At 34.0% G+C, this 23,305-nt stretch overlaps 1 protein-coding gene across 1 annotated transcript in view; it reads right to left on the bottom strand.

Annotated features, from left to right (window-relative positions):
- The window catches only part of LOC149420853 (ATP-binding cassette sub-family G member 4), a 99,909-nt gene that overhangs the window by 16,163 nt on the left and 60,441 nt on the right, over positions 1 to 23,305 (bottom strand). The window contains exon 3 of the mRNA XM_089635580.1: positions 1,257 to 1,374. Coding sequence (XP_089491706.1) covers positions 1,257 to 1,374 — 118 coding nt within the window. The remainder of the gene's footprint in view (positions 1 to 1,256; positions 1,375 to 23,305) is intronic.

Genomic DNA, 23,305 nt, shown 5'->3' on the forward strand with positions numbered 1-23,305 from the left:
TTTTTCGTCTAAACACTGAACTGTAATTACGGTTAAAGATAAAAATACACTATTTATTAGACAAATGTATTAAAAATTACTGTCACCTCACGTTTTGTCATTTCATATATTTTTTTTTATAAAAATTCACCAATTTTCGTAAATATTTCTCGTATTGTGGTCGGAACCTTTGGGTTACTAGAGATACACATTTTAATTACTCTACACGGAAAAAATACTGATATAAAATATAGATAATTGCATTGCATTGCAAGCCTTTAACGAATGAATTGATAGGTTTCCTGTTAAACTTTTAGTAAAAAAAAATTATTATCGCGATGTGGGAACAGTTCATAAAAATCATTATACTTTCGCATTTCGTCATTATATATTATCAGGGCAAATGTAGGTGCATGAGCACGTGTTCCGATATATTAGGAATGTACTAAAAGTTTAACAGGAAACGGCCTGCAATCTAGTTCTTTCCGGATTTCAATAAATCGGCAATACTCCGTGAGTAGTTAACTTCTAGATTTGAATATAAAGTGTAGTGTTTTCTCTTTCTAACACCGTTTACATCATCACTATGAGCTGTTCCCAAAAGGGAACAAATTGACTCTACGGGTAATAGCTGTTAGCTGTTTAGCAAAACAGAAAAAATTAGTCTGAGTGGTTAATGAGACAATCGATTATTTTGATCGAGAAATGTAAAGTAATTTGGATTGTAACAAAACAGTAGAAAGCAAGTTTACTGACGTGTTAAGTGTGCCAGAGAGAGCAAAGAACAGTTTCTCATATTGTTATGATTTGTAAAGGTAAAGTGGTGCGAAGACTTTCTAATTGGGTCAAAAACGAAGATGTAAATTCTATAACTTGTACAGTTTTGCCTGTGTTAACCAAGAAGTAGTTATATTCTGCAAAAAAAAATCATAAATGAATAAACAGATCATATAATTTGTTAGATCAGATCATATGATTGTTTGAAACGTCATTAAACCCGCCATGTTTCGAGGTTTTAAAAAAGGTGAGTCACATAATAATGCAGATCCAGATTCTAGATCCCCGACATTTGATCCCCCGATAGTTGTTCCCCGGACAGTTGATCCCCGGACACTTGATCCCTCGAACACTTGATCCTTCAAAATCTTATTTTGGTTGTACTTTCTCCCTAGTAACGTATCATGTACAAAGGATATACAGCCTATAACAAAAGTCGACACGACACATTAATATTCTTTGCAGGCGTCCTAAGTGGAAATGGACTTCGAGGGACTCACTTGTATCCGGTGAGAATGTTGAGGAGGGTGGACTTTCCGGCCCCTGAAGGCCCCATGATGGCCGTCAGCTCCCCGGACCTGAGGCGGCCGGACACATTCTGCAGGATCTGCTTCACATCTGCAACAAAAAAATTATTCCTTAGTATCATTATTTTAGATGTGTGGTTGGAAGATCTGAATGAGGGAATCGCACAAAGAGCCAGATATCCCTATGAGATATAAATTCTGACGAGTGAATTAAACGTAACATAATCGGCACGGTCAACTTGGTTCGGCCCTGTGGAGGAGCAATTGGAGCAGTCCGCTCCGGGCGCCGACTTGCCTGGAATTTGGTGGAAGGAATTTACGAACAATATATAAAGAATACATAATCTCTAAATAGTATAAAACAAAATCGATATCCACGTCTGTCTGTTTGTGCGCTTAGTTTTTCTAAACTACTCAACGGATTTTGATAGGGTTTTCACTATTATTTAGAGAATTTCGAGAAAGTTAGAAAAGTCGACGTTTTGTAATCAAGACGCTTACATTGCTAACGCTAGCTAAACCTTATGATATACATCAAAATAATGTACTACGGAAATGTATATCTTAAAAAGGCCTCACAACTTCAAAACTTTACCCTAAACGAGCATCGCCGGCTACACGTCAGCTAGTACAAAATATAGTAACACTAACATACTTGATATGTATATTATACTTTGATTTACTTTACCATTTCAAGTACAATTATTTAGACTACAGCACTATAACGAATGATTGACAGAGTTCCTAACAAACTATCAGTTAAAAGCGAATGTTTTATGAGGACGGCGGAACACGAGTTCATACAAATATTGATATTGTCGCATTCCATCATGATATTTATTAGGCTAATCCGGTAATCAGTCGGTAATTTTTAATGTCAGCGCCATACAATTTTTTCTTAAAAAAATTATAACTCCTTCATTTGTACACGCAATTGCTTCGTACGACATTTTATAGCATAGTAATGATCAGCAGAATCCATTTCTAGCCAAAAAAATTACCCTTGAAAATTCAAGTCTCTATGTCTATGAAAGGCGATTTTCAGCCCACTGTGTGGCGGGGAAGTGCTCTTCTGAAAGAGTGCGCTCGTCCCCCCAGGAACATTTCCGTAGCGCTGCAGTATTTCGGTAGGCGGAATAATTGGCAATGTGCATTTTTGTAGGTTTATCTTATGCCATTGGGATACGGCATAATCTACCCATATTTCTGGCGTAACGATAAATTAAAACACCTTTAGTTGATATTTCACAAAAACGGACCTTTTTAATGATACTATGACTATTATTGTTACTAGCCGACTGATTACCGGTTAAAAGTCGTCTTTTTTGCTATAAGCGCGAAACTTTAAACAAGTTTTTTTTCTTTTGCACAATAATCAAAATGAATCGTTCACAATACGAGACGATCATATTTCTTATCGTTATTTTTTTCAGACGTAAATATTATTCAAGTATAAACCGCTAATGAAATTTAACTAATGACTTATAGTAATCTTGTTCCGCGGGATGGCCAGAGGTGATTGCAGCGAGTTCCAAACCGATCTCGTATATTTTGCACACATCCTGCAATCTTTTCACACTATCTTATGGAAAATAATATTAAATTGCGCTGACAGGATACCTACCCGGGAGCTGAAATCCATAATTTTGCACGGAGAAAAATGATCCTGTTATAGAACGCCGAGTTCCTGATAAAATATTAGTAATTCAGAATATATAGAGAACAGATGTTTTTTTCTAAGGATAGCTTTAGACTTGTAAGTTTTTTCGTAAATTTACGACTTCTAGCCAATGGGCATATTGGATTTTCAAAATTTCAAAAAAAGCGGTTTATACATGAATAATATTTACGTCTGAAAAAAATAACGATAAGAAATATGATCGTCTCGTATTGTGAACGATTCATTTTGATTATTGTGCAAAAGAAAAAAAACTTGTTTAAAGTTTCGCGCTTATAGCAAAAAAGACGACTTTTAACCGGTAATCAGTCGGCTAGTAACAATAATAGTCATAGTATCATTAAAAAGGTCCGTTTTTGTGAAATATCAACTAAAGGTGTTTTAATTTATCGTTACGCCAGAAATATGGGTAGATTATGCCGTATCCCAATGGCATAAGATAAACCTACAAAAATGCACATTGCCAATTATTCCGCCTACCGAAATACTGCAGCGCTACGGAAATGTTCCTGGGGGGACGAGCGCACTCTTTCAGAAGAGCACTTCCCCGCCACACAGTGGGCTGAAAATCGCCTTTCATAGACATAGAGACTTGAATTTTCAAGGGTAATTTTTTTGGCTAGAAATGGATTCTGCTGATCATTACTATGCTATAAAATGTCGTACGAAGCAATTGCGTGTACAAATGAAGGAGTTATAATTTTTTTAAGAAAAAATTGTATGGCGCTGACATTAAAAATTAGGCTATCTCTGGAATCGTAAGGTTGGCCGTTCTATCCTTACACACAGATAATACTACTATTTATTTGTATTTTTTTGAAATACTTCATATTGTGGCGCAAGGTGCGATTTTTTTTTTTAAAATCCTAAAGTAGAAAAAAAATCTTTTTTTTTGTTGATGATTCATTTTAATGCTATAGCCTCATTTTTAATGTCAGCGCCATACAAATTTTTCTTAAAAAAATTATAACTCCTTCATTTGTACACGCAATTGCTTCGTACGACATTTTATAGCATAGTAATGATCAGCAGAATCCATTTCTAGCCAAAAAAAATACCCTTGAAAATTCAAGTCTCTATGTCTATGAAAGGCGATTTTCAGCCCACTGTGCGCCACCGCGAGGGAAGCTTATGGCAAAACGTATTTAATTTCACTACCACGTTTACCTTCCGAAATACAGAACTATTATTATTACATTAATAATTTTAAAATACAATAATAATTTAAAAGGATATAATTACGTATATTGAACAAAAGCAATAAAAATAATACATCTGCAGAAAAGACTGCTAAACCCGATGTATTTCTGTATAGGGAAAATTGCATGACAAGAAACACATATAAGGAAAACCTACCCTGACGATGACCTAATCAATACAAAAGATTTTTTTTAAGTTAAACGATGAGAAGTCGTCGTAAAATATTAATATAAATTTTATTCAAAAACATGCACATGCAACATAATTTTATTACCAACGTAAATCAGGAGTTTTATGGAAGAAATTGCCAAGCAAAAAATAATAACAACTTTTTAAAACAACATCTTTTATTTTAAGTGTTAATTAAAATAAATAAATGAAAAATGCATTGAAAACAATACGCTATGTGAGGGTCAATCAATAAATTGAGCCAATCTATGATGTTTATTTTTCGATGAATGTGCTAATTGGCGTAAGGCGTGACTTTTTTGTATTATAAGGAAATTTAAATATAAAAAGGAAAAGTTTAAATAGCCAAATTATTTGAATATCTTTGTTTTGGCCAATAACCGGTTTGAGCGCTAGAAGCAGAACCCGGACGGAAAGTATTATGTACTGTGTGGGTAATCCTAAACGCATTCATACCGCATTAGATATAAAAGTTTCAATCTACGGAATACTACAATTGAACGGAATTAGAAACAATAACAAGAAAACACAACAGAAAATCTTCAAAAAGTATCTACTGTTGTCATAGAACGTGAGTACCGACAGTTTCTTCTACGAGTATGTAGGTACTATGATAAATAATTGTATTTATTTACTTTCAACATGGGCCATTATCATAAGTATGAATATAGTAATAAAGAAAGTAAAAAATGTAAGTAATATAAATGTTTTAAAAATATTTTTTTTACATTGTATGTATGGATTCATATTAGAATGTAAATATAAAATACTAGTAGGTTACACAGGCCAGGGGTGCGGAAACTGCGGCCCGCGAACTTTTTGGTGCTACCCGCAAGCGCTTTTGGTGTGTATTGCTGAAAGAACCGTAAAACCAAAAAAACAAACATTCAGAACGCTAGAACAGTTTTCTTTCAAGGTATGTCAGATACATTTTAAGTTAGTTAAAAAAAAATAGTAAAAAAACCCATAAATTGGTTTTTGACCACTATTGTTTTATTTTCACTCTACCTTAAAAATTTTCTTAAATTTTTTTTTAATATTCTCCTGACGAAGGAAGGGTTCTTCCGAAACCGTTAGAGTGAAAATAAAACAATAGTGGTCAAAAACAAATTTATGTGTTTTTTTTATTATAAATTATGATGAGCCACAAAGTGAATGCTTTTTACAATTACTTAAAAAAAAATATACATATAAAATCACATTTTCGAATTCCCCGCTCAATTATAAAAAAACTATACAATTATAATTTAAGCTGGTGGACTCATTGTATTTCAGTTACCAGTCTTGAGTTCAAAATACACGAAAAAAACAGTTCATCTGCTAACGCAACTCAAGGGAAACCATTCTCGCTTTCTGAGTGCAGTTATAAATTTCTAGTTGCAGAGATTTTGAACACGATGTATGGTCACCACTTATCAATTTTTTATTCATAAAATTCTTGTCAAATGTGGTATAAATAATAGGTATTTGGTGAAATGAGGTTATAATAATATATTTATGATTCCGAACCCGAATTAATGTCAAAACTCATAACGCAATCAGATTTCGGGTCATTCTCGATACACGGAGGGCAATCTTATGAATTCTACCAATGGAAAAATTAACAATCACCTCGAAATAAGCGGAAGGAAGTGATTGCTTACCGTGGCAAATGAAATAACCTGTTTTAGCAATGAGTGTAGATACCTAGTACGTAAGTAGGCTTACGAAAATATTAATGTAGTTAGTAGTTTTAAGATCTTTTGTAGTTTTGTAATTCCTTTAAAAAGTACCTACAGCGTACATTGAATAACTGTTACATAGTATATCGGACGTGCAGAGCCAAAGTCATTATGAGATAACAAGATCTCAAGTTTTTACGATGTCCTTAATATTTTTGATAAAACCATTTAGATATCTGCGTCAAAATAAATATGATACTATAATATTATTCCACATCCTTAATGTGCGACTGCTGTAGTTAATATTAATGGATTTTCGGCGCCACCATACATTTAAAAACTAATGTTTTTGTTTTGTTCAACACAGTGAAGAGATAAGGGTGATCGCTAATTACTCTCATTGAACATGTGTGAAATTTAATGTATAATTTTGTCCAATAAATAGAGAAGTAACTGGTACAAACAGTCACTTCTCATCCGAGAGTTCTCGGGAAAGTAATACTTGTTTAATTTAATGTTTTCCTACTGCCCCTGCAAAAACTCTCAGATCAAGGTGTCAATGTGTGCCGGTGCCCTATTGAATTTGCAGTATTTGTGCGGGCTTCACTAACTTGGTCCCGTACACATAGCATCGAACCAATAAGCACTAAAAGTTAAAAAAAATACACATTAAATTGGTTTTATTTATTTGTGAACTCTTTCTTAGAATAACAATAAAAACGTCTAATTTCGGAGTATAGAGTGTTTTTCATCTTATTTAAACAAGACTCGGTTTTTTGGTTTAGGCGAAACTAGAACAGAATCCGGAAATTCGGTGTCGGCTGAAAATATAGTTTCACTCGGTAACTCTGTCAATTGCTGTACAGTATGAGAGAGGTTCCACTCTAAAGGAAACCTTGAGAAATGTTGTACTTGTAAATTATAAAATTTCCTACATGGATTTACATAATATGATGTCGTTAGGGCGACTGATTGATAAAACTAATATTTAATAACGCTGGCTTCAAAATCAAAATTATAAATAATAATGAGAGTTTTTGTTATTTAAATAATATTGTAATTTACATAACGAAAAACCATACGAAAAAAAACCGGTTGGCATATCGAATCATCAAAAAAATATTGAATTATTAATTTTTATCGTCAGAGAGACACATTTATGAGGAAGTTACCAGGATAAAAATATGGAATAAGGAAAATTTAACTAAATAAAGCGGATAATAAATATTTGTGAATAATATTATAATTATTATTTTGATTTTTATTACAGATTAATAAGGAGTCGCATCTTGTTAGTGAATGGATGAATATCGGGAGGCAGAAGAAAGTGGAAAAGAAAGAAGAATAAAGATAAAGAATATTACTTTTATGGATTCTAACCTGTGTAACAATTTTAAAACAAGTCGTGAACACCTCAGTATTGGTTTTTCTAGTGAGGTGTTGGGGAAACACTAACATTAAACATCATTTATACTACAAACACTTCATCATTCTTATTTTTTACATCAACAATCTGTATTTTTTCCCTTAGTATAATATATATTTACTATTTTTATTTCTTGCTAGAGCAATCCCGATGAGTTACGAAACTGATTGTAGGACGGGAGGAACTTACAATACACAGTTGGGAGTTAATAGGTACAATTTTACATTGGTATTTTGATATCAAAATTTTAAGTTTCACATATGAAATAGTACAAAAATAGAAAAATAATCAAAATTATAAGTTTCATATACAAAACAATACAAAAATATAAAAAAAGAAGGTTAAGTAGAACAAACGAGAAAAAAAACAAAAAAGGAAACAAGAGAAGGATACACATAAGCACAAAGCCAAGGTAGGAATTTACAAAAACGTACTCGTCTACCAATAGATTGGTAAAAATAGATTATGCTCGATTAAAAATTAAGTCTATGACAAAATACAACACGACAAGAATTACGTATTTTCGTTTTTATATGTTTCCCAAAAATATTCTTTTAAAGTATTACTTTGAATTTATTTTATATACCGGCTGTTTTTATATATATATATATATATATATATATATATATATATATATATATATATATATATAGGTCCCACAACATTTATTGCGTCCGTGTGTAAATCCGTCTTTGGGCGTCCAGCACTTCTAGTTCTTTTTTTTAGATTGTTTTTGTGAATATTGCACTATGTTTTACTCACGATAATCGCTAATATCATATTTTTTTAATATTCATAATAATGCAGGTTTTGATGTTTATTACACTCTCATACATTTCTAGCGTCACGTACATACTCACGTCCGGGTGTATATTTTTTGTATATTGAAGGTTCCTTTTAATATAGGTTTCACGTCCGTTCACTCTAATTTAATTGTTACGTCTGCCGTATATTGCTGACTATTCTAATAAAGGTTTCACGTCCATACTGAATAATATATTCTTGCGTCCGAGTGTATATTATTTGTTTGTTACATGGCGTTTTGAAGGTCGATTTAATTTTTACGTCTTCCGTATATACGGCCCTTAAGACTCTTGGATTTGTTTTGAGAGTTTCAAAAGGTAAATTTAGGCCGTTGTTATGCCCCTTATATTATTAAACCCCTTAGGATTACATGACTTATTCTGATATGGGAGATATATTTCACCTTAAAAATAATTAATATAAATATTGTTTATTTTAATTCTTTTATACAGTGTATCGGCACGTACCCGACAAACTTTAACCAGCTATTCCTTAGCACATTTGGAGTAAAAAATGTTATGGGCACTTTGCTGTACGGTAACATTTTTTTTCTTTTAAAAACAAAAAATAAATAAAATTTCCACACTCCGTTACTGCCCCCAGTATAGGGGTAAAGTACTTGGCAACGCCGCGCTACTGTCATCTCTTTCACACGTATTCTGTCTCAAGTCCCGTGTGGGCTGTTATAAGCAAGTGTGTCGAAAACCATCTTCGCTCTTTCCTACACACTAAATAATAATAGTTAAAAATGAGACGAATGATGCCATACCATTCTTATTGTAAAAGCGCGCCAATACGTAAGTATACAACGAAACTCGAATAAGAATTGCCAGGTGGGTTTTTTAATCGCTTTAATCTGACTTCAAACAATAATTAAACACGTAAAAATTTATTCAAATATTTCCAAGTATTATTTAATATAATATTACAGTACAGTACTTTGAACCTTCGCAATAAATTTATTTGATTTCAAGTTTAGTTTGTAGAACTCAATTTCAATTTAGAGATTTTTTAAATTTTTAACAGTCTTATTATTAAATTTATAAAAACAGTGTGTTTATAAACAAGTTCTGCTAGTTGTAATTATTATTACGCGTGACAGCTGTTTTACCTTCTGACGGCATTATCAAACTGTGGTGAAGCCACTTACAGACGACGTAAGTGATAACTTTCTATTTTTATTATCCTGGCTTTATTGATTTACGAGTAAAGTGTCGTAAATTATTATTTGCTAATTCCTATTATTGCATTTCACTTAATGTCGTTGGTATTTCCAACTGATGACTCAGGGGTTTATTTCCCTGAATAATTAAGTATTTTGGGGTCTAATTATCATGCATTTCATTACATCCGATATATCTACACAATTTTTATGTTGAATTGGGGAAAGTTTTATGGCTAAGGGAAGGTGAGGAAGTACCTGGATATTCAGATCTGGTCACCAAATACGGCTAGTCATTTCAAGCAACTTTAAATTCTGAACCTGGATAATCAGATCTGGTCACCAAATACGGCTAGTCATTTCAAGCAACGTTTAAATTCTGAACCTGGATATTCAGATCTGGTCACCAAATACGGCTAGTCATTTCAAGCAACGTTTAAATTCTGAACCTGGATAATCAGATCTGGTCACCAAATACGGCTAGTCATTTCAAGCAACGTTTAAATTCTGAATTAATTAATCAATTACGAATTACAAATGACTCAGGGGTATATTTCCCTGAATAAGTAAGTATTTTGGGGTATAATTATCATGCATTTCATTACATCCGATATATCTACACAATTTTTATGTTGAATTGGGGAAAGTTTTATGGCTAAGGGAAGGAGTGGAAGGTGAGGAAGTACCTGGATATTCAGATCTGGTCACCAAATATGGCTAGTCATTTCAAGCAACGTTTAAATTCAATTAAGTTGTAATTTATTGTCGAGTTTTAAAAAAAATTGCGATGTTTTAAACGAAATTTAATAATTATTATGTAAATAACTTAGCAATCTGGCAGCATTCATTTGCAGATGGTCAGTCCAATGCAGTCATGACGTTTGTGTGAGTGCTTTCCTTTGTGTGAGTGTGTTGCGCAGCAGTTTTATATGAACCGTTTTTTGATTCATCAGGATTGTTTTTAAAACTATACATTCTTTGTACCTTCAAATTAGAGGAAATAAACTTAAGTGTGTCAAGCTGCTCGTTATGTTCCGGTAATTCTGGAAGGCTTTTAACATAAGCAATAATATTCATAAATCACATTCCGCGAAGTTGTAAGTAACTAAATTTATTAAAAAATATACGTTGTAGGATAGCCTAGCAAGTAACATTTTGACAGAGCACTTACGGTGATTTAAAAAACAACGGCGCTGTTCAAATAATCCAATTATTATTATTGATAAGTACCTAAGTGAGGAAAATTGTTTTTAAAAGTGCTCAGAATTATTGGACTTCGATTATAAATTCAGGAAACCTACTAATTAGTTTCTTAGTTTCAAAATTAGACTATTTAATACGTGAAACGCGTAAGAGGTGAAACCAGAGCATTCCAGAGGTGAAACAATTTAGATACAAAAATAAAACTGATGTGTACAATACAAGAAGACAATCAGTGATTCGCATACGAAAAATGTGAATAATCATTATTGTTAAATAAAATATTTATTTTCTGGTACTGGATTATGTAATACGGGCTTCGTTCGCAGCGGCACGCGAGTTGCTACGTTGCTTTCAAATTTTGACAAAGGATAAAACAGTGGTGACATGTGGTGAAAATATATTTAATTAATTTTTTATTAAAAAAAAACGTTACCGGACAGCAAAGTGCACATAACATTTTTTACTCCAAATGTGCTAAGGAATAGCTGGTTAAAGTTTGTCGGGTTAGTGCCGATACACCCTGTATATCGAGACAAATAGACATCTATAATTTTTGCAATCTTTTCTTTATTTTGAATATCTACTTATGTGAGACTTCTTATCATTTTTACCAATGTATCTTATTTTATTAAACGCTTTTGTTGTAACATTTTTTTTTCATTCTATTTTGTTTTCTCTATTGTTTTAATTTTGAAGAATTTATAATAACTGCGATACTCAACTATTAAACTAGAATGTAAACGTCTATTAGGTGTAATAAATAAATTAACAAATAAATAAACAGCACAAAATATTTCTTACTTTTCTAGTGAAGTTTTCACGTTCATAGTGAATTAATTAATTAATTACAGCATCTGTGGTTGAGAGATAAGACTCTCGACTCGCAATCCGAAGCCCGTAATCTGACGGTCAAACCCGGCGTGCGCAAATAAATTTTTATTTGTTTGTGTTATTTCACAATTAATACATTAAACATAATATAAAGTGTGTTTGCAGCACGTTCCAGAGTGAAATATACTCTCAGTATCGCCCTGGTGTGTGACCACCATTCCGAATGGAAACGTTATTTCCAAGCTTTTGCCGCGTTTGGTGACCAGATATAAATAGCCAGGTACTTTTCTACATTTCTCTTCCTCATCTTCTTCCCCTCCCCAATACCTTCACCCTAGTACTCAGATTGGGGATGCCACAGTCTCGCTGTTCTAGACGGGAGCGGTTGAGACTCTTGTGCGGTATATAAAAAATATATGTATATATATTTATGTTTTATTTTTTTGACATCCAGAAACACACCAGACCTGACAACAAACTGTCTATTGATAGTGAGAACTTTTAATGAATATCTTGTTGCACCTTGTATACAAACGTACCTACTGGGCGCAGGCGTGCGACAATTTTTTTTACAACGATATCCTTAGTAAAAATGTATCATTTCATAACGCGCCAGTTCGCTCCATTGCAGAGGGCGGTCGGACATTTTTAGGTCGGGATATCAATTTACCGTCCACTGTAAACCATCTTACAAAAATGTCCATCCGCGCAAGGCGCTTTTTAGTTCTGAGTGCTAAGTGGCAACGTTGTAAATGAACTGAATGTTGCCAAATCTGGGGTTTTGCTTCACCAAGGACTCAAACAATACATAAAAATGTACAAATTCGCCAACGGCCATGGGGACGCAATACTATCGACGAAATGCGTGGACGCAGCACGGCCGTCGTTATGTATACAAAATAATATCTACTCGTGATTGGTCACGAGGATACAATACCATCGACGCAGAACTTCTGTCGTTACGTATTCAATATAATAATATCTGTTTTTATATTTAACTTAATTAGTTCAACCTCAAATTGCAATATTTTAATTAATGAGTTAAACTTATTAATACCATTAAGTTCAAAATAAAAATATTTTATTTATTTTTATTTCTTAACATCTTTAGTGTTACAATATTTACAACATAATATTAAATAATATTTAAATCACTTTTCTGATAAGTAAGATGCTTGGACAACAATATATTTTTACATATTTATATTGCAAATATTATTACAAAAACTATTAATAACCTTACAAGAAAATACAATAAAAGTAATAAAAACAGGTTAGTCATAAATAATACCAAGGAATGATAAGCAGAAACATAATATGTGGAGTTTATTAAGCAGAATTGATTTGAAAGTACCTACACGGCACATACGCTCATGTAATCTAGTAAAATAAAAATGCTTGTCTTAGAAGAATATGTTCAACATATGTATAACAACATTCTCTCTGATTCTATCTTCGATGTAACCAAAATAAATATAAAAACTATATTAAAAATGTATTAAACGTGTACCAAACTGCATAAAATGTTATTATATTATGTTATGACATATATTATGTAGTATTACGTTATATTAATCTTCTGTTTTAATAATCTCCTGTTATAATAATCTCCAGTTAAAATAATCTCATGTTATAATAATCTCCCTCTTGAATAACGTTATATTTTTTACAAAATGAAACAATACTATGTTTTAAACCACTTTATATTTATTTTATACAATATTTGGGTCCAATCCAATCCAAACCGGTCGACGAAATATAAATAAAAATAAAGTGGTTTAAAACAAAGTATTTGTTTCATTTTGTATAATGTCAAGCCACTAAGTGTTTGCTTTCTTCGATAAATTTAATATTTTTTAGTTCTTGTAAGTATAGTTTTTAAATTTTTACATACATAATAGAATAGAATATTGCGGAAATCTGCAATTGGTTTCTCAGTTAGGTAAATTACACGTGTATAAATGAACCACATTGTAAACTGTTGATTTCCCTGAAATAAAATAAATAAATAAATAATTTAAAACAATAAGAAAATTTATTAGGTGGTATTAGAGAATTTTAAATTGTTTTTTTTTGTAACTGTCATAATTTTCCTCAGATATATCCAGGAGTAATTTATTGAATAATTTTATACCGTTAAATAAATAATGATGTTTTGCTGTTGTAGTTCGAACTAGTGGTACGGTTAGTCCTCCAATATAAATAATTATTTAGCTTAAAATTAATTATGGAATATTATTTTTATCATATAAATCTTTACGTAGTTGAAGTTCTTAATGTACGAGTATTTTTGTCATAAATTTTTGTGAGAAGGGGAACCGGGAAACCTTGGAAAACATTTATTGTTGGATAGTTATATGGCTTTTTTAAATATGATTTTTATTAATATTTTTTAAATTGTCACAAGTGGACGTAGGTATGATTTATACGCACCCCCCCCCCGCAAACCACGATTTCATATTGTAGTAGTGTAGAATGTGCAAGTGCAAAATAAATACCTTTAAGTATTTTTAATGATACAGTATTTCTAAGTCTAAAAAACATAAAGATGAGTTTTCTCATTCTGTCTACTGTGGAGTTTATTTGACTTTTCCATTTGATGTTATTATCGATAATTATTCCAAGATGTTCACAGCCTAAGCACCCTGATCAAGTTTCTGAAAGAATCGCTTGGGTACCTACTGGATTATAAGGGTATAACGAGCTATGTATTCGATACATGCGATTATATTAATTGGATCATTATTTAGATTCACTAATTGACAAACAGTTTGCGTTACATATTGGTATTTCGTTAACATTGATATCAGTAAATTTTTCTTTAGCATAGACTACAATTCCACTACTTTTATTTTTGTGATAATTTGTGACATATTGTTTGTAGTTTGGAATACTTATATTTTTATGTATTGCATGCGAGTGTGCCTCGGATAGTATTAAAAAATCTGGTTGTGGACATAATGTTAAATACATAGGTATACCAGAAGTTCGTCCATGTTTCAAATTATAATCCTTATGTTTAAGTGCAAGATTGTTAGTAGATTTATTATATTGTTCTAGATTTTAGTGCATTCGCTGTATGTTTCACATACGTATTCTTCTATATTTTGATTTTTTGTTGATTTCATTTAAGTTAAAGTTTTCATTGCATTTATGAAGGTGTGATAAAATATATATTTATAATTCTATGAATATATTAATAATAATCCTCACAATTTGTGTTACGATATTCTTGCTAGATTTCAATTCATATCTTGAGGTTTTTATTTTATTCTATAAGATTTATTTTATATTCAGATAATATTCGGGAACTTATAAATTGTTTGTTTAATTGACAACAATATTTAATTTAAAATAAAACAATAACTTTGTAAACACCACTTTTATTTTTTATACTTTGTGCCGACCGGGTTTCGCTCCCAAAAAAAACGCTTTTTCTTTTAAAAAAAATACAACGGACGCAATACTACCAACGTAATGCGTAAACGCATCACGATCGTCGTTATGCATTAAAAACTACGCAGGATGCTTCTTAGTTCTTAGTGTCAAGCGGCATCGTTGTAAATTAACCCAACGTTGCCAAATCTAATGATTAACTCAACCAAACGCTCAAATAATTTATAAAAATGTACTCGTGAATGGCCATGGGGACGCAGTACTATCGAAGTAATGGGTGGACGCAGCAAAATCGTCGTTATGCATTAAAAACCACGCAAGACGATTCTTAGTTCTGAGTATCAAGCGGCATCGTTGTAAATTAACCAAATTTTGCCAAATCTGATGATTTACTCAACCAAACGCTCAAATAATATTTAACAATGTACTCCGAATGGCCACGAGGACGCAGTACTATCGACGTAATGCGTAGACGCAGCAAGACCGTCGTTATGTATTAATAATAATATTTCAACGTGATCGGCCATGGGGACGCAATACTATCGACGTGTGGATGCAGTACGACCGTCGATATGTATATAAAATAATATCTACTCGTAATCGGTCTCGAGGACGCAATACTATCGACGAATGCGTAGACGCAGTACGATCGTCATTATGAGTTAAAAATAGTATATTCTCATGAGCGGCTACGGGGACGCAGTACTATCGACGTAATGCGTGGACGCAGCACGACCGTCGTTATGTATATAAAATAATATCTACTCGTAATCGGTCTTGAGGACGCAATACTAACGATGTAATGCGTAGACGCAGCATGATCGTCGTTATGTATCGAAAATTATATTACTTCGTGGACGCGGCAAGATCGTAGAAATGAATAAAAACATACACTGCTCGATATATACATCGTGTAGCGAACCTGTCGGCAAAATGTCAAACGTTCAATATTCGTTTCCAGACATTCTGAGACATTTTTTGCTTCCACAAAAATTTTTGCCATACGATTCTACATGGGGTAAGCATCGTTCTGGCCAATTTTGAGGTCAAAACATTGCAGCGTCCGTATATCGGACGCTGTAAGTCGGTGGACGCTGCAATGCTATGGAGTTTTTAGGGGTCGGACGCAACAAATGTAGCGGGATATATATATATATATATATATCTGGAAGAGAGTTATAGAGTGTGTAGGCAATACAGTTAAGAGATTTTATATTTTGTAGTGTGTGTTATAGGCCAGTGCAATTAGCGCCAAAAAGGGGGTCGCGATCGAAGTAATTCCGGTAGTCCCAATTTTTTTATATGTTATATAAACTGATCCCCTGATGTAAAATCTGATTTTCCGACCTTGGCGCACCTGTGCTCGCGCCGCCATTTTGAAAAAACTGGCCGAAATCGGGCCAAAATCTAGTTTTTCCCAAATATCTCATTTACAATGCAAATTTCGGCTAAAGTATCTTTAGAAGTATAATAGAACATAAAATAACCTACAACTTTTGATAAAAAAAATTCTTCTATCTCTAATAGATACCGAGGTAGAAAGTCGTAAAGGTGCGTATATTTTTGAAAAAACAAGTTTTTTGCGCGACTAAGTTTGTTTTTTTATAAATACATCGTTTCCAGTGGAATTTCATGAAAATTTTATTCATACCAATTATGAAGAACATAAAATTTCAAAAAAATCTGTGCCGTTTTTATGTTTATATAGTTTTTTACCGATATAAAGAATAAACAAATCTAGGTAGGTACGCACAGAAAATCTATCACGGTTTATTATCACGTTATTAGATTTTTTTTGCATTTTTAAATACAAACATCTATAAATTTACTAGAGGGCACTTCGCTATGGGGGGGGGCTACCCCCCACCCTTCTACTCCTCCCCTCCGGTTCCCTTCAGTTGCCGCATGTCACGTCTTGAGCCTGGAGCGGAGCTTGACAGCGTCAGTGTCACAGCAGCGTTCAGTTCGAAATGATTCAGTGCAATCGAGTATTTTTATTTTTATTTTATTTTATTTATTAGCGTTATAAACAGTCTTTATACATACATATATGACAGTGATCAGAGTAGTTATGTCATTGACCAATAAAATAACGACAAAACAAACCATAACAGAAAAATACATAACAACATACCTAATACAAACAATTCTGATAAAGTACATCAATTATCAAAAATGTATTAATCAATTTAAATATTTAGAAAAAAAAAACAATGAAAAATTAAGTTTTTTGGTTAAATAAGATGCAGTATCACTTTTTTACGGATGCTGTGAATTTAGCTAGGTTCGTGTTAAACACATCGATGTTTGGGCATAACCTATTAAATGTGCTACAGCTTCTTCTTATAAATACATTTTCGAGGTAATTTGTATTGCTTTTAGGAATATAAAACGTATCCAGAGATCGAGTAACTCTTTTTGGACATTTGAAATGAATATTTTGTAGTAAGTATGGGCTATCAATATGGTTATGAAGTATCTTATAGAGCATCAATAGGTCTCTGATATCACGGCGTTGTTCAAGAGATTTAAGGTTTATAGGGACATAGTTTTCATCATTTCGCACGCGATAAGAGACATATTTGATAAACTTTTTCTAAACTCTTTCTAGATGTGCTTTATAGGTAGAACAATGAGGGTTCCACACTGTCGAAGCGTACTCCAGGTGGCTTCTGACGTAAGATATGTAAAGAATCTTAAAAGTTTGTGGATTTTTGAAAACTGAACTTACCCTAAGTATAAATCCCAACATTTTCAAAGCCTTCGACGTGATATGCTCGACGTGAGATTGAAACATAAGCTTACTGTCTAATAGAACTCCAAGATCTCTTATTGCATTTACCCTGTTTAAAATATTGTTCTTAATTAAGTATGGATATAATATTGTGTTTTTCTTTCGAGAAAAAGAGATGACGCTACATTTATCTGCATTCAGAAGAAGACGATTTTCTAGACAATATACATTAACCAGAGAGTTCAGATCATTCTGGAGCTCCATACAATCCCTCTCAGACTTAATTATTTTGACAATCTTTTTGTCATCCGCATATACAGTGGGTGGCCAAATTATTATACTCAAAACTATTTCTTTGTATTTTGTCAGTTTGTTATGAAATAACAAACAATATATACAATATATACTAGTATATATTGTTTTAATACTAGTAAGTGTATTTAGGAATAAAAATTAAACATGTGTAGATAAGTTGAATAGTCTATTAAAAGAGAAATACATATTATTCAGTATTTGGTTACTCCGCTTTCAGCTTCTATGACGGCTTGAACGCGGCGTGGCATGCTTTCAATGCATGATATGGCTACTTCTTGGAGTTTTGGAGTGTTGTGCCATACTCTAATGATATTCTCAATCAGTTCTCTTTTGTTTGTTATAATTTTATCCCTTGACATTTCAGTTTTCAGGACTGCCCACACATTTTTTTATAGGATTCAAGTCGGGCGAGTTTCCAGGCCAGTTCAGGGTATTAATCTGTTTGTTTTTAGGTATTCTGTGATAGATTTGGCTTTATGACAGGGAGCAGAGTCTTGCATGAATTTAAAATTCCTATTAGGGAACCATTCTGCTACCTGTGGGATCAGTTTTTCCTCCAGAACTTTCTTATACTGATCCTTCCAGTCCCTTTACTGCTGATGACGGACCATATCATCACCGAAGCAGGATGCTTTACACGTTCCACAATGCAGTCTTCATTGAATTTTTCATGCGTCTTTCGCCGAACAAACTCAGTTTTATCTTGGAGAATCTGTATTGACGACTCGTCCGAGAAACAAACCTGCGAGAAATTGTTTTTATATAAATGTGTAAAAAACGATACTCTAAGCATGTGTATTCTTGTATTAGGGTTATTCAAACCTTGCTCCAGTCTTCCTGTGTCCAGTGTCGATGCTCTTTGGCCCAGGCCAGACGTTTGGCCTTCATGGCAGGAGTGAGTTTTGGTTTTTTTAGTGGCCGACAACATTTCAGTCCAATTTCTACAAATCTTCGCCTGAGAGTCCGCTCTGATATTTGTACTCCATTATCATTAAGAATTTGTTTTATGACGAGCCGTGGCTTTCGACGGTTTTCAAGTGTAATGCGACGTATTTCTCGTTCAGTTCGAGGTGTTGTAATGCGTTTTCGCCCGCATTTACCGACTCGATCCTCCTTGATCGGTATTTCGGCGTCCACTTTTTGCTTGATATTACGCACACTGGACTGTGATACATCACCCATATCTGTTAATAAACATTTTTAGGTTAGGTCGGTTGACAACCAATAAAAAAACAAAAACAAAAAACAAAAACTAACTAAAACATGATCAAAATGTATTGATCGAGTACTAGAATAATTCTAAATGTAAAAAAATCGAACACTTACTGAATAATAAGTCGATAACACTGAAGCCAAGATTTTTTTCGAAGACTTCTCACAAGCCAGCACAGTAAAATTTTCGACATGTACTGATACTAGCAGCCGCCATTTTGATAAAAAAAAAACATTTATGTGTTGCCACACTGATGAAAGTGTTGCCAGATATAGTGGCTAATCAGTAAATTGAAAAACCATAACATTTTTCCAATAATAAATTAATTATAGCCACCACTTTCACAGATAGCGACGTTTTTTTGTTTGAGTATGATAATTTGGCCACCCACTGTAGATACAGCTGAGAGTTATGGATAGTTTTGTTGACATCATTTATAAAAATATTAAATAAAAGGGGACCAAGATGAGAACCTTGGGGAACTCCTGAGGTTACGGGGACGAAACTAGAGCAGAACCCTTGTACCGTTACAGCTTGAGTACGATTGTCGAGATAAGAGGCTAACCAACGTAGCAGGTCACCGTGAATACCCATTGCTTCGACTTTATCAATTAAGATGCTGTGTGGGATTTTATCAAAGGCTTTGGAGTAGTCTGTGTAGACTACATCAACTTGATATCCGTTATCCATAGCAACAAGAACTGTGTCAACAAACTCACATAGATTAGTTTCTGTTGATTTTTTTGTGACAAAACCGTGTTGATTCGAAATTATGTGTGGTCGTATACAAGGGAAAATGATATCAAAAACTATTTTTTCAAAAAGTTTACCTATTACATTTAACTTAGAGATTGGTCTGTAATTTTCAATATTGTGCTTGTCTCCTTTTTTAAATATAGGCACAATGTATGAACTTTTCCATTCCTGTGGGAAAATGCCAGAAGACAGTGAAGTTTTGAATATTTGACTTAGTGGATAACATAGAACACTAGCGCAATTCTTTAAAAGTACAGGGTGTATACCATCAGGCCCACTGCCTTTGGTAGGATCTAATGATTTAAGATATTTACAAACTAATTCGGCGTCTATATTAACATTATTAAGGTTGAGAACGGAGGAGTTTGGATTATATGTTCGAGTTGTAGACGAGGTGCACGGGGCGGGGGATTCGAAGGAGGATTGGAAATGTATGTTAAATAAGTTACTTATATCTTCCCCACCCGATACATGCTGAGAACTAAGAAACATATTGTTAGGAATTTCAGAGTTTTTTTGCTTAGATTTAACGAAGGTCCAAAAGTGTTTGGGATCGGTATTAATATTAATTTCAGCCAAATTAATGAAATTGTCATAGCACACTTTCTCCATACGCTTTTGTCGTTCTCAGAGAAGAGAGAAAGTTTGATAGTCACAGTTACGGTTATAAATTTTGTATTTTTTGTGATATTTAAGTTTTTCTTTAATTACTTTTTTTAATGCAGGGCTGTACCATGGAGGATACCTGGAGTCTATGTTAATTGACCTAGATGGTACATGCGTGACAATTACCTTGTTTAACTCTGAATAGAAACGCGCCGTGATTGTGTCTACATTGCTGCTGTTTAGAGTCGTTTTCCAGTCGATGGCTGCCAAGGCGCTATTAATCTGCCCGTAGTCGGCGCTATGATAGGAGCGAACCGTGCGCAAGCGTGGCGTTTGGAGGGACGGTTCGTAGGACATGCGCACCGACACTTCCAGCGAGCGGTGGTGTGCATCCTCCGGCACTAGTGGTATGTCACACCCAATCACAGTGCACGTGCGGCTCGATATAACCAGGTCCAGAACACGCTCGTTTACATTAAGCTGGTTGTTGAATTGACGGAAGCCGGTATAGTCTAAAAAATCAGAAAGAGTTGAAGTCAGTGCGTCGATTGAGGATCGATTAAGTACCAGGGAACCGTCCCCGTTCAAGGGAAAAAGCCACGGGGCATGTCGTATATTGAAATCTCCTAGTAGAAGGAATTCATCATTGGGGAAATTGGTATGTAACGTAGATATAAATTCAAAAAAGTCACTTAATGATTTAATCTGCTCCGTGCCTTGAACGAAATATGAGCAGAATATACGTAGTTTAGAAGCACGGCCTCCAGAACCTAGTGCAAGAGTAGCTGTGGCCGTCTCTGCACGCTTAATGGATGGGAGGGAGGGTGAGGGGCACACTGGTAGTTCGCGGCGCACTTCAATAAGTGAACCGCCGCCGAATGCCTGGTCCAACAGCTCATAGTCACGACCACAACGGTACACTACATATCGTTCATCAAATAATTCTGAGTCAAATATACTTGGCAAGAGCCAAGTCTCAGTCAGGCATATCACGTCATAATTGGCATTCAAAACACCGGAAAGGAAGACATGGGATTTCGTTCGGAGACCTCTAACATTTTGATAGTAAATATTCAAATCACCGATAATATGCATTTGTATATAACATATAGGTCAAACATAGATACAAATATTAAGAGCACATACTTAAGACAAAAATTGGCAAATAAAATTAATACCATACTGTTGTTATAATACCCGTAACTTGAACCTAGAATTATGAAGTTATTACAATACCTGTAGCTTGTACTTAGAATAGTGAAGCAAAGCATTAAAAACATAAGATACAAAATTATCCACAAAAATAATGATATGAAGTTTTTATAATACCCGTACCTTGCATTTGGAATTAAGAAGCAATTATACAATAAAATTACATACATGAGAAGATAAAAAGTAAACGATAAAAATAGTAATATTTTGGTGGCGCATTTAAGTGGAAGTTTTATATAATTTTGTTTAAATCTTCTGTTTTGAGGATTGCTTTGATTTGTGAACCCTCTGATTTCCTAACAAGGATTCTGCAGTTCCGGACCCAGACGAATCGATAATGGTTTAGCTTGGCCGCTTCCTTCGTCTGGTGCAGCAGCCGTTTAGAAGCGCTCGTCAGGTGGTCGTTGGCGTAAATGCGGGATTCTCCGCCGCAACCGATGTCGCTGCTGATTAAATCCCGTTTTCCTCGTATTGATACCAAGAAATCATCCTTTCTATATCGTGCTTGCATCTTTATGATTATAGGTTTACATTGCCCTTTCTTAGTTTCTTTTGGTGCCACTCGAGTGACGAAATCTATATCTTTATTCGGATCGATGTCGAAACCTGTTTTTTTGGCTAGATTAGATACAATCGAAATTAAATTCTCGCCCTTTTTTTCCGGAATGCCGACCAGTTCAATATTGGAGCGGCGCGCCCACTGGTCGCGCTGTTCCATGTCATCTTGAATATTGGCGATACAGACCTTCAAGGAATCAACTTCACTTTTCAGTAGGTCGACCAGCTTCATCTTGTTCTCCATTGCTGTTAACTTTTTGCTGATGTCCTCAACTACTTTTCCACTGAAATCGATGGAGAGTTTTACCTCGCTGACCTCATCCCGCAGTTCCTTGACGGCGGCCGGCAAGTAGGAGAGCGCAGCCAGCTGGTCGCTGATCTTCATAAGTTGCTCCATTACGGAGCTGGATGAGTCTCCCGCGGAAGGATTCGATCTTGTTTGTCGATTAGTGGCCATTTTAATGTATATTGGGAACGTATAGTAGAATAGTAATGAAGGTTGAAGAAATTAACCGAATTCACTTTTATATTTAGAAAAATAAATAAAAATAAAAAACTGTTTTTTTTTGTTGTTTTTTTTTTTTCGACTTGAGCGGGGTTTGAACTGAGTTTCTTAGAACCGTGTTGTAGATAAGGTGGGCACGTTCACCACTAGGCCAAAATCCGCTTCTGTTCTTCCGTGAAATAGTTATTATATTAATTGTCTAAGCACATTTAGTTTGTGTATTTGTTTAAAATTATGTGGAAAAAAAAATAAAGTTTTAGATTTTTTTAGATTAAGGTGGGTTTCGAACTTGGTTGCTCCGAATATCTACGGCGCGCCGTTTGGCGGACGTTATAACCACTGGACTACGGGTCACCTGTGACGCACTGCGAAATAATTGTAATAAATTGTCTGGGCAAAGGTACGATTTTACGTATTGTAATAAATAGTTTGAATAGGTGGTAACAATCACTGTCAGTTCACAGATATTTAATCACATAAATTTACTTATTAGGCCGTTTATATTTGATTGGATTTAACAAATTCACTTCACTGATCGACAGGTAAGCATCAACCGAAGGATTGATCGATTAT

Source organism: Hesperophylax consimilis, chromosome 9 (genome assembly GCF_061612785.1).
Source record: "Hesperophylax consimilis isolate HC1 chromosome 9, BYU_Hcon_1.0, whole genome shotgun sequence".
Taxonomy (NCBI): domain Eukaryota; kingdom Metazoa; phylum Arthropoda; class Insecta; order Trichoptera; family Limnephilidae; genus Hesperophylax; species Hesperophylax consimilis.